Below are 18,774 nucleotides of genomic sequence, written 5' to 3' on the forward strand. Positions count from 1 at the left end.
GCCTACTGCTTCTTTATGGCAACGTTATACTTTACAAGCCTATATTTTGAATTTAATACTATTCTTTTTTTCCTGTTATCTTGATGAAGCTCTCTGCCTGTAAGGTTTTTGTGCCCTAAAATGAAGTTCTTTTTGTCTGTACACTTCTTTAAATTTCTCAAACTGTTAGCCATTTCCTGTCCACTGTAGTACTTTTCAATGTATTTCAGTGCAGGTCAGTGGGACTAGGCAGAAAATGGTTCGGCACGGCCAAGAAGGGCCAAAGGGCCTGTTTCTGTGCTGTAGTTTCTATGGTTCTATGGTATGGTTCAACCAACTCTCTTCTCATATTCCTCAATTTCCATTGTTTCAATTTAAAATTCTAGTTTTGGATTGATCTACGTAATTTTCAAGCTTGATTTAAAATTACATTATAGTCACTCTTGCCTAATGCCCCTATTACTCTGTGCTTATGAATAAACCCTTTCTTATTGTTATATTGGCTTTTTGTGGGCTTTTCTTCAACACATCGACCTAGCAACATTTGGCATTTATTGTGTGAATTTTTTTCCATGTTACTACTAATTAGTTACAAGTAATCACTCAGAATAGGTGAACTATTGTATTACCGATGATGTGAAATTTGAGATTTCTATATCAGTCACAGCGTGTAGAGTGATTAAGCAGATGTGTAGAGATATTGTTTTCATCTTGCTGACGAGGAGCTTTAGCTGTTAAATTATAGAAATGCGCATTTCACTGGAAGCTAATGGGATTATAATGTTTCCCAACACTTGTTACCTTTTGTTGCTTTTTGATTTTTGTTCTCTATTGTGTAGAACCAGGCAATTAATTACATTGGATGTTAACCTTGGCTTCATAGTAACACTTTGTCTTGGAGCCTGGAGGTTTAAAGTTCTTCTCGTTTCTACCAATGTTTAGCACTTAATCCTGATTGATACTGAGCAGAAAAAATCTTAGATTGCCAAAGGCACTTTCACTTGGACAAGATACTTATTTAAAAGTAAGTGCCTTCCTTCTCTCTCAGATGGATGTAAAAGATTGCAATTAAGAACACGGGACACTAGACTTCTCCCATCATACTGTACAATGTGCATCCTCCAACCAACAACATCAAATAAATATTTAATTGGTTATTATCTACTTTCTGCCTTTAACTGCCACTTTAGTGCATAAAGTGGGAGCTCGAACGCTTCTAAAGTGATTCATTGGCTGTAAGGCTGAAACATAATAGGGCATTCCGTTATAAGTGCATTTAGTTTATATAGAATGAGATGCTTATAGTTTTCAACTTTTGGTTTGCCATTGTTGGCATGCCTGGTAATCAACAGGAAACAGTTCCTCTTGCTTCTGTGCATGTAATTTGATTGGGAATGCTATTGGTTTTAACTTTTATTTCACTGACTGATAAAAGGATTTACAGGCAGTTCTGTAAAGGACAATTCTGAGATACTGTCAGTCATGTTCCTGCCAAGAAGGTGCTTCTGTTCTTTGACTTGATTCTTAGGCCTTTACTTGTGGCATTGAATGACTGGAATAATAGAGATGTTGCCTGGATGGCTGTATATTGATTGTCAGCTATTGTCCATTTTATTTAATAGCATTTACTTTTAGAGTAATTATTGTAGTACTTTGACTATCGTTATCAAAAGTTGTGTACAGATTGACTGTTTAAGCAGGAAATAGGATGGTTAATTTGAACAGCTGACTAATATACTCTTGTCAACAAAGGTGAATAGTGATGCTGCCTCAAGCATCTGGCAGCATCTTGATGTTAATTGCTTGTACCTTCAGTACAATGTGGTGTAGAAAGGGAAGGTAACTATAATATGGCACAGTATGGCCATGCCGTGCACTGACACTGCTACTGTGTACGGGAGCACAGGGCTTGTCGTGACCTGGGTTCAATTCCCATCGCTGTCTGTAAGAAGTTTGTATATTCTTCCATGGCCATATGGGTCTCCTCCATGTGCTCCGGTTTCCTCCCATGCTCCAAAGATGTACGGGTTAATATGTTAATTGGTCATATGTATGTAGTTGGGTGGCACAGGTTCATTGGGTGGAAGGACTGTTAGCATGCTGTATCTCTAAATAAATAAATTCTCTATATCAGGAAGTACTCAGGCACACTTATGGAGGGGCAGAAATCCAGGGTTGTAATTTCTTGTACTTCACTACTTTAAAAGTGACTTAACTGACATTCGATCAGACATTTGTAACCATAGAAATGTAGCAGTTACTAATTTTACATGTATCAGTTCTTTGGTATTGCATTGATGAAGTTGGACCATTTGCAGAGCCTTGGAAAAAGTATTCAGCCCCCAAACTATTTTTGCATTTTACAGTCTCATTTTGTCAAATCAAAAGAAAATTTCCTAAACCTGTCAACAATTTACTAAAAATTAAAAACCGGAATTGTGAAGCTGAAGAAGTATTCATCCCCTTAGTAATTACTAATTTTTCTCTGGTGCAATACTGGATATTGCCTTACCAACTCGCCCGATTTGTTGATGTAGAAAATTGGAAGCTCACCTGTTTTCAATGAATTCATATGAATAAATACCCTCTCTGTCTGTAAGGTCCAACAGTATGGTAGATTTTTAACAGCCCAAACCAAAATGAAGACAAAAGAGTATTCAAGACAAGTCAGGGAAATGATCATAGAGAAGCACAAAACTAGGGAAGGGTACAAGATGTACCCAGAGCTCAGTGGAAAAAATATGAAACTGTGGCCACACTGCTAAGGTCAGGCCACCCCTCTAAACTTAGTCACCAGAGAATAATGGCAGTTGTAAGAGATGTTACTGTGATAGCAACAGTCACTCTGAGTGAGCTGCAGAAGGCAGTGGCTGCAACTGGAGGTGAAGTTCATGGCTCCACAATCTCTAAGGACTTGCACAAAAGGGTATAAATGGAAGAATGGCAAGGAAAGCTCCCTGGTTTAAATAAAATGTATCCTTACCCATAAAGATTTTGCAGAAGTGTCTGTTAGACAATACTGTAAAGATGTGGAAGAAAGTCTTGTGGTTGGGTGAGACCAAAGTGTCACTTTTTGGTCTCAACACTCAGCAATACATGGAGCAAATCTAATACTGCATGTCAGTCGGGTAACACCATTTGTACTGTAATGTATGGTGGAGGTAATATCATGCTATGGGGATGCTTTTCAGCAGCAGGGACTGTTAATCTGGTCAGGATTGATGGGAAGGTGAATGCTGCTAAATACAGAGAGATCCTGGATAAAAACTTGCTAGCCTCTGCCAGAAAGCTTAAAACTGGGGTGGAGGTTCATCTTTCACCAGGACAATGACCTAAAGCACACTGGCAGAGCAACCATGGAGAGGCTTCAAATGTCCTTGCAAGGTCCAGTCAGCGACCTGACCTTAACTCGATCGAACATCTCTGGCAAGACCTCAAGATTGCTGTCCATTGCTGCTTCCCAGCTAACCTGGCACAGCTTGAGCAATTTTGCAAGGAAAAATGGGCAAATCTTGCTCCATCACATTGTGTAAAACTTATCCAAAAGACTACTGCTGTAATAGCTATGAGATGGTTCAAATAAGTACTGAGCATAGGAGGGAATGATACTTTTGAACTGCATGCATATCAGTTTTCGAATATTTACTTTTTCTTGCTTTACAATTTTCCCTGTTTTTTGGGCTCTACTGTGAAGAAAAGGAGTATGTGATTCACCAATAAAAATTCTCAGTTAAATTGATCAAAATCCTTGCTTGTAATACTCATTTATGTGAACAAAGGATTTGGGGGTGAGTACTTTTACAAGGCATTGTTTACGCTATTCCTTTCTTCAGAATAACATCCATGTTTGAATCAGCCTGTGGTAGAACAATCTTCAACTTTTAATGTTAGAAACACTGCATTAATTAGGGATCAGGTTATGAAGAATTTTGTGTATATAAGGGGAAAAATTGTTCAAATTCAAACAAAATTAAAACTAAATGTTTGTCTCAGTGATCCCCAAGCCTTGATACATCCTTCCTTCATCTGCAGGCTACTGAGAGGAGATGAAAGTGGCAGAAGCTGTAGTAATAGAGTTCAGGAGAAGGCAGTGGGAGTCATGGCAGTCAAATTCCGGTATTAGCTGTGAGATCTTGGCAACACGATACAAATGACCACAGAGTTATCGGTAATATTTACCACACTTTTGTGATAATACGGTTAATCCTGAAGGAAACTGAAGTAGTTTTACCAGGGAAATTTAACAATTCAGTTTAATGTTGGGGAAAGTCTGTTATTATTGTAACAATTACAGAAAAAGTGAGAACTACTCAGCAGGTCAGACGGAATGTGAAACACAGGTTATCAAACATTGACCTTGGCGTTTCTCCCCACATCTAGCTCTCCGGCTGAAAAATAACATAGGAAAGTCTTAAGCAAACGAACCTGTACTTTTTTTCCTAATTGCAGCATGACCTGGGAGGTGGGTGTCCCTGATGGTGTTTGCTGCTTTCCTGCGACAACACTTCATGTGGATGTGCTCAGTGGTGGGGCGAGCTTTACCTGTGATGGGCTAGGCCATATCCACTAGTTCTTGTGGATTTTCTGTTCAAAGACATAGTTTTTTCCCATACCAGTCTGTGATGCAGCCAGTCAATATGCTCTCCACTACACTTCTGTAGAAATTTGTCAAAGATTTAGATCTTCACAAACTCCTAAGGAAGCAGAAGTGCTGCTGTGCTTTCTTTGTAATTGCACTTGTGTGCTGGGCCCAGGACAGGTCCTATGAAGTGATAACACCAAGGAATTTAAAGTTGCTGACCCTCTCTACCTCTGATCCCCGATGAGGGCTGGCTCATAGACCTCTGTTTCCCTCTTCCTGAAGTCAATAATCAGCTCCTTAGTCTTGCTGACATTGAGTAAGAGGTTGTTGTTGTAACACCACTCAGCCAGATTTTCAGTCGTCTTCCTGTGTGCTGACTTGTCACCACCTTTGATTTGGCCTACAACAGTGATGTTGTCAGCAAACTTGAAAATGGCTTTGGAGTTGTGCTTAGCCACACAGTCATAAATGTAAAGCGAGCAAAGTATGGGGTTAAGTTCACAGCCTTGTGCTGCACCTGTGCTGATGGAGATTGTGGAGGAAATGTTGCCAAACCAAACTAACTGAGGTCTGCAAGTGAGGAAATGGAGGATCCATTTACACTAGGAGGTATTGAGGCTAACATTGTGAAGATTATTGATTAGTTTTGAGGAGATGATAATATTGAATGTTGTGCTGTAGTCAGTAAAAGAGCCTCCTGATGTATGCATCTGTTATATCCAGATGTAAAACTAATCATTTGAAAGCTAAGCTATTTCAATATATTAAATAATGTTTCTCTTTTCAAAAGTTGAAGGAATTCCAGCAGAAGAAGACTCCACCAGCTCCAGGAGCCAGGAAGAAGAGAAGAACGAAAGATGATGGAACTGAAACAACTAATCTCGCAGAGAATGACCAAGAAAATTGTGAGGTAAATTCGTGTAGATTTCAGAATTAAAGTAAGTTCATTATCAAAGTACACGCATGTCACCAAATACTACCATGAGATTCATTTTCTTGCTGGCATTCACATTCGATTTAATGTATGGACAAAGCCCTAGCTGTGCAGTTGTTGTCTGATGCACCTGCATCAGCTTTTCTACATATTCCCTTTTCCACCACATGAAAGAATGTTTTACTCAGACCAATTGCATTAAAATATAAAGTTGCTGTAGTTACTTTGATTTTTATGTTCACTTTTAGGATATGGGTAATCATTGGCAAGAGCTTTTAAATATCCATCCTGTACATCTGATAGAAGGAATGCAAATTATTTGAAGTATCTATTTTGAATTGCATTCTTTTCATTTGTGAGGTAGCTGTTTTTCAACATTTTGTTTACAATTGTAATAAACATGGTTACACTTCTATTGTAACATTGTTTTTGCAGTTTAGATATTTTTAAGAACTAAATTGTGAGCATTAATCTGAGCTATTCAATTGGGTTAAATTACTTCCCATTTGTTGTTCGACAAATATCCACTTTAATAATTCCTTCTGGAACGGCTACAGATAATGCCAAGATACCTTCATTTGTCATTATTTTCCTTGGGAATGCAATTTTTTGTCCTTCATTGTTCTCTCCTCAAAGATATTCTCATCTTTAGTTGCAATAGCAAACAAATTGGAGAAAGATTATTAGCTGGTGGTTTATTAAATTGCTTTATCCTATTTCCCCACTTCTCAAATTTTGCTTTCTGAAACGCAGTGTTCTCCCTTTAAGATTAAGAGCAAGTATGTGTATTAACACTAACCTGGTGCCAAATTCTTGTGATGTCAGTTTAGCATGCAACGTTATTCTTTCCCTAATTTTCAAAATGGATTTTAGTTGTGATCAGTGGTGGAAAATATCATTTTATGAATGGCTATAACTGAGGAGGATTCACCAGAAGAGGTTTGAATAGAATTGAAATACTGCGCTTGGATTGTAGTTGAAAAGTGCTTTTTATCTTGCAAATTTGTAAGCATTCTCTAAATTTGAGTAATAGGCATAAAGCATTCTTGATTAATGAAAGCCTTTTATTCAGCTAAAGTCCAGTTTTTGCAGTAGGATTTTTGAGATCTACAGTATAGTTGAATGCTTATCTCAATTTCACGCTTAATTGCCATTCAACCATACTCATGTTATACAGCTAAATGAAACAGAGTTCCTCTGGGACCAGGGTACAAAACATGGTACATATACTCACACAAAGGAAATAGCACATTTAGTTACGAAGGCACATATGATTAGGGTGGCACATACAGTCACAAGTAATGATATTTGCCCAGGTCCTTGAGTGGCATGGCCTGAAGGTTGATGATGTGTGGGATGTTATTCTGGAGCCACATTTTTACAAGAACAAGCAAACACCAGTTCCTCATTATGGGCTAATTCAGCTGCAGGCAAATACACTCCAGCTTGTCTTCCACTGATTGAACACTGGAGAGCAGCCCTGAACTCAGCATAGACTCCAGAGCTTCTGCTGTGACTCTGCTTTCTCCCACAAATTCTCCAGCGCTGCCTCCCCTACTTGGGTGGCTGCAACAGGCAATGCCATGGTATGAGGACCTGGTCCATGCAATAGCTGAGGCCATGCAGCTCCCCTGCCATCGGTCTTTCCAATGAAATGGACTTCTCCTATCTATATAGAGTTCCAGCAATGTGACGTAAAGGAGTAGTAGTCTTAGTGGCTTGCACAAGGACACGCAGGTCCCTTTGGACATTGACATTTCTTAGTCTTTCACCGGCTTGAAAAATACTCTGTGCCCCAAAGTGAATAATTTCATTTTCCCAGATTGTATTCTATTTGCCATGTTTTCACCAACTAACCGATCTCTTTGAAGTCTCTTTTATATCTTCTACCTACTTATAATCCTATCTGACAAACTTGGAAATATGACATTTGGACCATTCAGCCAATGTGTTGATTTAGCTTGTATTTAGCTGGGACCCAGACATCAATTCTTATGATATTCAACTAATCAAAACAGGGCGATCTGAAAAAAAAAGATCAGTTTATTTCCACTATGCTTCCATTTGTTAACTAGTTCTCAGTGCATGCCAGTAAATTGCTGCCCCACCCCCATCTCCTAGACTTCTGTGTAAGTTCTTATCAAAAACCTATAGGACATCCATTGGCACCCACTTCTGCATTATAGTAGCAGAACATACTCAAAGAACTCTAGCAATTTAGGCAAATACAAATTCCCTTTCATAAATCCAAGCCACCTCTACTCAATCCTTTTACAATTTGCTTGGTGTTATGCACTATTGTAGATTCCAGCATTTTCTCTTCTACTTACGTTGGACAAGCAGGTTGTAAGTTCTGTTTGCTTTACTTTCATATTAGTGGGGTTATATTTGCAGACCTGTAATCTGCAGGATTTTGGAAGATAGTGTATCCACTATTGCTAGCTACCTCTTTTAAAATTCAGAGATGCAGATCACTGGGTCCTTGGGACTTAATGGGTTTGTCTTGCCACCTTCTCCAGTACTATTATCCAATACTAATTTGTATAACTTTTCATTCTTGCTACACACATTTGTTCTTGGGTATTTCTGACAGGTTTTTCTGTCTTTATTTTGTTTGCGAAGATGGAAACAAATCGTTTATTTTTTGTACCAATTTATTGTTTGTCATTATATTTCACTCTTATGTAAAATTAAGTAAGAAGGAATGCGCAAACTTTCTCGGGAAGTTTGCATGGAGCTAAACAAACTTTCTATTTCCTCAGTTAATCCAGTTTTGAAGTTTAATTAGGTATGTGATGAACTTTGCTTTTATCTCTCAAATGAGAGCTTTCCTATGTTGAAAATGTTAAATCTTCCATTTCACAATTATTGCTGCAGCTAATAATGTTTTCTTTAAATACTGCATTTACAGAGGTTTCTGAGCTTGTGGAATTGTATTTTTTTTAAAAGGCACTATTTTGGGAGTGCTCTGTAGATTAAAAACTGTGAGAAAATAGATCAGTAAATGGAAGCAATTTTCAGATTGTTAATTATTCACTGAAAGGGAAAGTAGCAAAGAAGTTCTTTTTGAGGAGAACTTGTGGAGACCCAATGTTCTCATTTACTTTAAACAAAAGGAAACTAAAATAGTATGTCTCTAAACCTGTAGAAAACACTAGACTAGAAACCATGGGCAACTGAAGTATGATGGGAATTTTCTGGTTGGAAATTATAACATTTGCAAAATTTGAACTTGTTTTAGAAGTTTACTGATAATCCTGATCATACAGCATATGTAGAGTTAATGGTGCCTACTTACAATAAGTATTAATTGTGGTTGTCTTTACATAAGAGTGATGGTTCTTACTGTGGGATTCCAAGAATGTAAGATTGTAGACTTTGTCTTTATCAGTTTAATTAGTTTTGTTTGCTGGACGCACTGTCAATTCTTCCTCTCTTTCTCTGAGTTATCCCTGTCTCTTTACTACTGTTCAGATGCCCCTGCAGAACATTCTGAAGGCGTTGGTTGCAGACTGCAGTAAGTCCAATGGGGTATCTCTGCCTTCATTGGACAGGCTAAAGGTGAGGTAGCTCCGGATGTAACTTGTTTCTGTGGCTGGCTTGCTGACTTTCATGCATGCATTGTTGCCAAGGGAAAGGATTGATGGGATGGGTTTGGGAAGAAGGCTTATTTCCATTGTGATTATTGTGACTGCAGCTTTATTAAACAAAGTTTTAATTTCAATTATCTCTATTTGTTTAGGAGCTGATTTTGCTCTTGCTTGCATTGTATCTGCTTTGCTTTACTGGTGTGTCCTGAATATGCAAAGTCACTGTGAATTCCAAAGGAAGCAACAAGTTGCCATGCATGATTCATAGTCAAATAGCTCAGGATGCCTTTCAGCATGTCCAGTCTGTGCATGTTCCATAAGAGTTAGTGAATTAATAAGAAATGTTGATTTGCATGCATTCAGAAGAAGTCTACTATTCCTTTATATGATTTAGCCCTAATTCTTTGTCTGTCCAGGCATCTAGAGCTGAAAAGATGCTTGGCATATTTTCAGGGTTCCTTGTGTCTGAAACTTCCTCGTAACCTCCCTATATTTCCTTCACCTGATTCTGAATTGTAACAGTTCTGCCTGTGGCCATTCTTTCCAAAGTAGTTCTGATTGGGAAGTGGGCAGCATAGGATTCTTTTATTGTTAGCTCTGTAAAATGTATTTTAAATCTTCACTGTATCTCAGTGTCAACATGAATATTCGGTTTATGGCATCTCCTATTTAAAAGGGGATGAAAATATTATTACTCAGTCAAAAGGCATCACAGCACTAAGGAATTTCATTGTTTTATTTACATATATTTTCTTAAATGCTTACTTGAACTTTGGCTGTGACAGGATTGTATTATCGTCCAGAGTAAAAAAATATATTTTCATTGCTTTTATCTCCTTCAATGTTTACTTCCAATTAAATTATCTTCTGTCATGCTTTTCTGCTCAATTGATTTTAATTACTTAGAATTGCAATATGGTGTATTGTTATGCTTAAAAGTTCTAACAATGGCAGAATAACAACTTTTATGTACAAAGGACCTTTAATGGATAAGAATTCCCAAAGTGCTGCACAGAAGCACAATCAAATAAATTTGACAGCAATCTAAAGAAAATATTGGCTGTTTGCTAAAATTGTAAGGATATTCAGTTGTGAGGCAAAATTAGATAGACAGGAAGAACTCCACCATTGACAGATGTGATCGAGCAGTTTATTTTAAAGTTTGATAAGGCAACCAAGTAGCAGTGAATTTGAATTAAGTAAGAATTTGTGGTACTTGAACTGTTTTCTAATTGAATAGCTTTCCAAAAGTGCTGCTGTGGATACAAGCAATTTTATTTTTCTTTGTCTTGATTTAAAAATTGCAATACTGTAAATGTATAGCAGCTTTTTTCAGTATTTGGAGAAAAGGGTATGACAGTGTAGCTCCCACTTCCTTGACTTTTAGGGGTCTTCTCATATTAGGCCTTAAATAAGTAAAGGGTCCATTTTCATTTCTATCATGTTTGCAAGGTCAAATTCAAGTTTATTGTCATCTGACTGTACATGTATACAATCAAATAAAACAACATTTCTCCGGATATGGTACACCCACAAAGCATACATCACACAGAGCACATAAACCAAAATATTACCGTAATAAATAAAATTCAAAATACAACACAGATAAGCAGTACACAGTACAATAAGCAGCTCACAATGAATACCTTGCCGCCATTAATCTCAAAGCCTGAGAGGAGTTGTTACCCAGTCTGGCAGTTATAGTCCTGATGCTTCCTAACTGATAGTAGTGGGGCGAAGAGATCGTGGGATGGGTGGTGGGCTCCTCAACAATGATTTGGGCCCTTCGTCTGTCCTGGTGATTCTCTCAGCAGTTTTTATTGTCCTCTGTAGGGTCTCGCGGTCCAATGCCTTGCACACTTCAGTCTTTTCAGAAAGTGTAGATGCTGCTGTGCCTTCTTGACTAATGCAGAAGAGGTGTGGGTCCAGATTAGGTCGTCTATTATGTGCACACCAAGGAACTTTGTGCTCTTCACTCTCACGGCAGAGCCATTGATGCGGAGTGGAGGATGGTGACTTTCTGAAATCCACGATCTCCTCATTGAGTTGTCCACGTTGAGACTCAGGCTGTTGTTCTCGCACCATTTGATAAGCCTCTCTACTTCCTTTCTGTATGGCTACTCATCATTGTTGCTCAAGAGGCCAAGCACTGTAGTATCGTCAGCGAACTTGATGATGGCTCTGCAGCACAGTCACGAGTCAGCGGCAGACTGAGCACAACCCTAGGGTCACCAGTGCTCAGTGTGACGGAGTTTGAGATATTGCTGCCATCTAGAAGTCCAAAATCCAATTACAGCGAGTGGTGTTGAGTCCCAGTGAGGACAGTTTATCTACCAGCCTCTGATGGATGATCATGTTAAACGCTGAGCTGAAGTCAATGAAAAACATTCTGGCATATGAGGCATAATTTTCTAGGTGAGACAGGCCAGAGTGGAGGACCAAGGCTATGTCATCATCAGTGGATTGATTTTAGTGGTGGGCAAGCTGGAAATATTGAAGCAGTGTCACTTAATGTAAAACATTAGAGCAGAAACTAAAGCAGTCCAAGTAATGGCATTAAAAGTGGGAGTTGCTTTCAGTTATGGCTTGCCCTATGAGGCACTATTTGTAAAACCTAGCCAATTACCTGAAACCACTAAGTCAATAAAACTAAGGGTGTCATTGAACAGAATGTACTTCGCAGAGAATCTGTGCTGACATCCAGCTAATAACATTTAGCAAGCGGCAATTTGAAAAAATCAATTGAACTTTGGAGTTGCATTTAGGTACTGGGAAAATACAGCATTCTTAAAAAATATAATTTGGAGGGCATAATTTTGTGAATGTAGTGTGTATTATTACCTGTAAATATACACTTAAATTTGACAAAGGACTGAGCTTGTAGAGTTTGGGCAATGGCAGTTAGTTGAGGATAATATAGAAAGAAGAATACATTTATTTTCTGAGGTGAGTTTGTTAGTATGGTGCTGAGAGTGTATCTTAAGAAAGTTTCACTGCAAAGCGTCTGAATGGCTGAGAATTGCATCATAAATAATGAGCAGAACAAGGAGGTGGAACAGGAGACTGGAGTCATCAGCTAGTTGTGGATGAGGAAGTTGCTGTGCTATGGTGGACTAAATGGAAGAGTCCTATGCTGCTGAGGGTTTGAAATACAATGTTAGTGATAGAGGAGGCATTAGGAGAGATGTCTGAAGATATTTAAAATCGTTATATAGGGAAAATTAAGATTGTTGCAAAGAAAACAGTGAGCTGATTTGGTGATGCAATTTGTAGCACACAGGTGAAGAGTAAGTGACTAGTCAAATGTTTGCTGGAATCAACCAGAATTATAGTCTACACATGATTGGATTTAAAAGGGAAATAAGGTTTAAATTGTGCTATTTGACCAGGAACAGCTGAATAGTTTGGATTTTTGCTTTTTGAAGGCAAAGGTAGAAGGATTTTGAGGGGTGCAATGCTTTTGATTGGAAGGAAGTGCAAAATCAAAACCTGAAATTATCACTAAGAAATCAAATGAGAAATTCTGAAGAAAATGAGCAGAATGCAGATTGCCTGACCATCTGGAGTAGTTAAAGCAAAATTTAAAAACACATTCAATGGGAAGGTAGATGAACAATTGGTGAAGGGAATGGAGGTCCATGTAGATAGGTTGATGAAGGATGGGAGGATACTTGAGCTGAGGATAAACTCTGGCTTGATTCTGTTCTCATCAATTTGTGTACGTACATATACATAAAGGGATGCTATGCACCCCCTTGAAATTTCCTTGACACGTGAACTATCCAGTTTTTTTCCACTTTCTGGTTCTTTTTCCATAGACATATAAATATTGTTTTAAAGTTGATATGTAATTCCTCCTTGAAAAAAATTTGAATCTACTTTGACTGTTCTGTCATGCAAACCATGACCAAGTAGCTTTTCAATTATACTGTTTGGTATTAACATACCAAGAACTAATTAGCAAGCAGTTTAAGCCAATTTCTGGTGCATGAAAGCCTAAAGCCCGTTTTCCTTGCAAAAAACAGCATGAAACTAATGCTATGGCCTCTTGTGCCACAATGAGGCCACCCTCAGGGTGGAGGAGCGATACCTTGTATTGCCTCTGGGTAGCTTCCAATTTAATAGTGTGAATATTGATTTCTCCTGGTTTAAAAAATCCCTCCCCTTCCCCTCTTTTATTCCCCACTCTGGCCCCTTGCCTCTTTTCATCTACTTTTTACCTCCCCCTGGGTCCCCCTCTCCTTCCTTTTCTCCTATGGTCCACTTCCCTCTCTTGTCAGATTATTTGCTCTCCAGCCCTTTAACTTTTCTACCCCCCTGGGTTGGGTCTTGGATTGCAACATTGACTGTTCATATCCATAGATGCTGCCTGACCTGCTGAATTCCTCCAGCATTTTGTGTGTGTTGTTTTGGATTTTCGCTATCTGCAGAATTTCTCATGTTAGTGATACTGGTGGCATATAGAAACATAGAAAACCTACAGCACAGAAAGCTGTGCCGAACCTGTCCGTACCTTAGAAATTACCAAAGGTTACACATAGCCCTATATTTTTCTGAGCTCCATGTACCTGTCCAGGAGTCTCTTAAAAGACCCTATCATATCTACCTTCACCACAGTCACTGGCAGCCCATTCCATGCACACGCCACTCTCTGCATAAAAAAACTTAACCCCTGACATCTCCTCTGTACCTGCTTCCAAGCACCTTAAAACTATGCCCTCTTGTGCTAGCCATTTCAGCCGTGGGAAAAAGCCTCTGACTATCCACACGATCAATGCCTCTCATCATCTTGTACACCTCTATCAAGTCACCTCTCATCCTCTGTTGCTCCAAGGAAAAAAGGCCGAGTTCACTAAACCTATTCTCATAAGCCATGCTGCCCAATCCAGGCAACATCCTTGTAAATCTCCTCTGCACCCTTTCTATGGTTTCCACATCCTTCCTGTAGTGAGGCGACCAGAACTAAGCACAGTACTCCAAATGGGGTTTGACCAGGGTCCTGTGTAGCGGCAACATTACCTCTCAGCTCTTAAACTCAATCCCACAATTGATGAAGGCCAATGCACCATATGCTTTCTTAACCACAGAGTCAACCTGCGCAGCATCTTTGAGTGTCCTATGGACTCGGACTCCAAGATCCCTCTGATCCTCTACACCGCCAAAAGTCTTACCATTAATACTATATTCTGCCATCATATTTGACCTATGAAAATGAACCACCTCACAGTTATCTGGGTTGAACTCCATCTGCCACTTCTCAGCTCAGTTTTGCATCCTATCGATGTCCCATTGTAACCTCTGACAGCCCTCCACACTATACACAACGCCTCTGACCTTTGTGTCATCAGCAAATTTACTGACCCATCCCTCCACTTCTTCATCCAGGTCATTTATAAAAATCATGAAGAGTAAGGGTCCCAGAACAGACCCCTGAGGCACAACACTGGTGACAGACCTCCATACAGAATATGACCCATCTACAACCACACTTTGCCTTCTGTGGGCAAGCTAGATCTGCATCGACAAAGCAATGTCCCCTTGGATCTCATGCCTCCTTACTTTCTCAATAAACCTTGCATGTGGTACCTTGTCAAATGTCTTGATGAAATCCATTTTCACTACATCTACTGCTCTACCTTCATCAATTTGTTTAGTCATATCCTCAAAAAATTCAATCAGGCTCGTAAGGCATGACCTGCCTTTCACAAAACCATGCTGACTACTCCTAATCATATTATGCCTCTCCAAATGTTCATAAATCCTCCTTCTCAGGATATTCTCCATCAACTTACAAAACATTGAAGTAAGACTCACTGGTCTATAATTTCCTGGGCTATCTCTACTCCCTTTTTTGGATAATGGAACAACATCCACAACCCTCCAATCTTCCAAAACCTCTCCCGTCCCCATTTATAATGCAAAGATCATTGCCAGAGGCTCAGCAATCTCCTCCCTCGCCTCCCACAGTAGCCTGGGGTACATCCCACCTGGTCCCGGTGACTTATACAACTTGATGCTTTCCAAAAGCTCCAGCACATCCTCTTCTTTAATATCTACATGCTCAAGCTTTTCAGTCCGCTGTAAGTCATCCCTACAATCGCCAAGATCCTTTTCGGTAGTGAATACTGAAGCAAAGTACTCAATAAGTACCTCTGCTATCTCCTCTGGTTCCATACACACTTTTCCACTGTCATACTTGATTGGTCCTATTCTCTCACGTCTTATCCTCTTGCTCTTCACATACCTGTAGAATGTCTTGGGGTTTTCCTTAATCCTGTCTGCCAAGGCCTTCTCATGGCCCCTTCTGGCTCTCCTGACTTCTTTCTTAGACTCCTTCCTGCTAGCCTTATAATCTTCTAGATCTCTATCATTACCTAGTTTTTTGAACCTTTTGTAGGCTGTTCTTTTCTTCTTGATTAGGTTTACAACAGCCTTTGTACACCATGGTTCCTGTACCCTACCATCCTTTCCCTGTCTCCTTGGAACCTACCTATGCAGAACTCCACACAAATATCCCCTGAACATTTGCCACATTTCTTCCATACATTTCCCTGAGAACATCTATTCCCAATCTATGCTTCCAAGTTTTTGCCTGATGGCCTCGTATTTCCCCTTACTCCAATTAAACGCTTTCCTAACTTGTCTGTTCCTATCCCTCTCCAATGCTACGGTAAAGGTGACAGAATTGTGATCACTATCTCCAAAATGCTCTCCCAGTGAGAGATCTGACACCTGATCAGGTTCATTTTCCAATACCAGATCAAGTACAGCCTCTCCTCTTGTAGGCTTATCCACATATTGTGTCAAGAAACCTTCTTGAACACACCTAACAAACTCCACCCCATCTAAACTTCTCGCTCTAGGGACATGCCAATCAATATTTGGGAAATTAAAATCTCCCATGACAACCCTGTTATTATGACACCTTTCCAGAATCTGTCTCCCTATCTGCTGCTTGATGTCCCTGTTACTATAGGGTGGTCTATAAAAAATACTCAGTAGAGTTATTGACCCCTTCCTGCTCCTAACTTTCACCCTCAGAGACTCCGTAGTCAATCTTTCCATGACTTCCTCTTTTTCTGTAGCCGCGACACTGTCTCTGATAACAGTGCCATGCCCGCACCTCTTTTGCCTCCCTCCCTCCCTGTCCTTTCTGAAACATCTAAAGCCTGGCACTCGAAGTAACCATTCCTGCCCTTGAGCCATCCAATCTCTGTAATGGCCACAACATTATAGCTCCAAGTACTGATTCACACTCTAAGCTCATCCGCTTTGTTCATGATACTCCTTGCACTAAAAGAGACACATCTCAAACCATCGCTCTGAGCACATTCCTTCTCTATCACCTACCTATCCTCCCTCTGCACTGTCTCCAAGCTTTCTTTATTTGTGAGTTAACGCCTTTTCCTCCGTCTCTTCAGTTTGGTTCCCCCCCCCCCCCCAGCAATCCTAGTTTAAAGTCTCCCCAATAGCCTTAGCAAACCTCCCTGCTGTGATATTGGTTCCCCCTGTGTTTCAAGTGCAACCTGTCCTTTTTGTACAGGTTACTCCAGCCCCAAAAGAGGTCCCAATGATCCAGACATCTCTGACATTTCTGATAATGGGTTCATCCTTGTATTTAAAACTGATAATCAGCTGCATAGTATAGTAAAACTGATAACTAGTTGTCCAGTTATTCAAAAATTCTGTTAGTTTGGCATCTGGTTTGCTCGGTAACTGATTCTATTCTGGTCCAATCCAGAAAACAAAGACCATGTACTTGTATTTGTGAGGTTCACTTGGGTGTGTAGTTGTAGTCAGCTGTGTGCTTGCATGTTTCTGCTTGTTTTAACAGTCTGAGGCAAACAAATTGAAACTTAGTACATAGATGCTGTTATTAATTGAGGGGTGCAGTTGCCTCAGTGAGCATATTATAGTATTAAGTAGCCTTTATTAGGTATAGACCATTCTCTGCTGCATTACTGCATTACAAATATTGTACCACTATCATATGTAAAAAAAAAAGTGTTGTGGTATTGATAGAATAAATATTCTGGAAACTCTACTAGTCCAGCACCACCCAAGTTCCAAGGCATTTGGATTATTGGAGTTACTGTTACCCTAGCGTAGTCTTGGACAAAATGTATCAAAGATAATGTGGATCATTGATGTACTGTCACAGTGGAACCCTGCTGACATTCTGTGTTCAGTACTGTGGTGTGAATAGTTTGGCACTTGCCAAATGGCATTAAGATATTTATTTCTTCTTGTCTTTGTTCAAGCTGCAACGTTTTCTCTTTGGAGTGGTAAAACATAATTCCATACTTTCTGGAGATGAACTTGTATTTTCTGAAATTAACAAATTTCATCAATATATTTTGGGTATAGCCTTGGTCTTGGGTACTGTCTGTGTGGGGTTTTTAGTGGGTGCTCTGATTTCTTTCTACACCCCAGAATTGGTCACTGTGAATTGCCCCTGGCATGTAGGCGGCTGGTAAAGTCTGGGAAGAGGTGATAGGAATGTCTGAGGGGAAAGCTGCATGGTGAAAATGATTGGGATACTATTGCTCTGTAAATCAATGGGCTGAAATGACTCTCATATGCAGTTATGTGGTGGAACAGGTTTACTTGTGGTCTAGTGCTTCCTGTTAATTATAATCACTGTGGGGGTGGGGTCATTGCCTGTTTTGATACTGTTCCAGTCATTTAAATGAAGTGGAAATGCCACGCTGATTACAAGGGTCATTAAGAAGAAGGTAGGGATTGTCGAGGATTTTTAAGAAAGAAGAGTCGATGGATAGCAGATTGGTTGACTAGCATGAAGCAAAGAATGGGAATAAAGGGGGCGTTTTCTGGCAAGCTGCTGGTGACAAGTGGTGTTCTTCAGAGGTCTGTGTTGGGACTGCTTTTCACATTGTATGTTTGGTTGATGGAATTGATGCCTTTGTGGAGAATATGAAGACAGGTAGAAGGGCAGGTGGTGATGAGGGAGTAGGGAGGCTGCAAGAGCTTCAGTTAGGAGAATAGGCAAAGAAGTGTCAGGTGGAATACAGTGTCGGGAAGTGTATGGTCATGCACTTCAGTAGAAGGAATAAAGGTGTAGACTGTTTTCTCAACAGGAAGAAAATTCAGAAATCAGAGATGCAAAGGGATTTGAGAGTCCTCCTGTAGGATTCCTTGAAGGTAAACTGGCAAGTTGAGTTCATGGTATGGAAGGCAAATGCAGTGTTAGCATTCATTTCATGAGTATTGGAATAGCAAGGATGTAATGCTGAGATTTTATAAGGCATTGTTTAGACTGCACTTGGAGTATTGTGAGCAGTTTTGTGCCCTTTATCTATGAAAAGATGTGCTACCATTGGATAAGGTCTAGAGAAGGTTCATGGGAACAATTCCAGGAATGAAAGGGTTAATGTATGAGGCGTGTTGGATGGTGCTGAGCCTATACGTGCTGGAGTTCAGAAGAATGAAGCAGGGGGAATTCACATTGAAACATATTGAAAGGCCTAGATAGTGGATGTGGAGAGATGATTCCTATAGTGGAGGAGTCCAGGACCAGAGGACACAGTCTCAGAATAGAAGGACATTCTTTTAGAACAGAGATGAGGAATTTCTTTAGCCAGAGGGTGGTGAATCCGGAATTCATTGCCACAGATGGCTGTGGAGGCCAAGTCTTTGGGTTTATTTAAAGAGGAGGTTGATAGATTCTT

At 39.8% G+C, this 18,774-nt stretch overlaps 1 protein-coding gene across 3 annotated transcripts in view; it reads left to right on the top strand.

The window, feature by feature from the left end:
* Nucleotides 1-18,774, top strand: part of golga2 (golgin A2) — a 97,437-nt gene that overhangs the window by 4,673 nt on the left and 73,990 nt on the right. For 2 of the 3 annotated variants that reach the window (XM_072240257.1, XM_072240258.1), the window contains exons 2-3: nt 5,352-5,471; nt 8,970-9,056. In XM_072240257.1, coding sequence (XP_072096358.1) covers nt 5,352-5,471; nt 8,970-9,056 — 207 coding nt within the window. The remainder of the gene's footprint in view (nt 1-5,351; nt 5,472-8,969; nt 9,057-18,774) is intronic. The other variant, XM_072240259.1, reaches the window with a different exon arrangement.

The sequence above is a fragment of the Mobula birostris genome, chromosome 22, assembly GCF_030028105.1.
Source record: "Mobula birostris isolate sMobBir1 chromosome 22, sMobBir1.hap1, whole genome shotgun sequence".
Taxonomy (NCBI): domain Eukaryota; kingdom Metazoa; phylum Chordata; class Chondrichthyes; order Myliobatiformes; family Myliobatidae; genus Mobula; species Mobula birostris.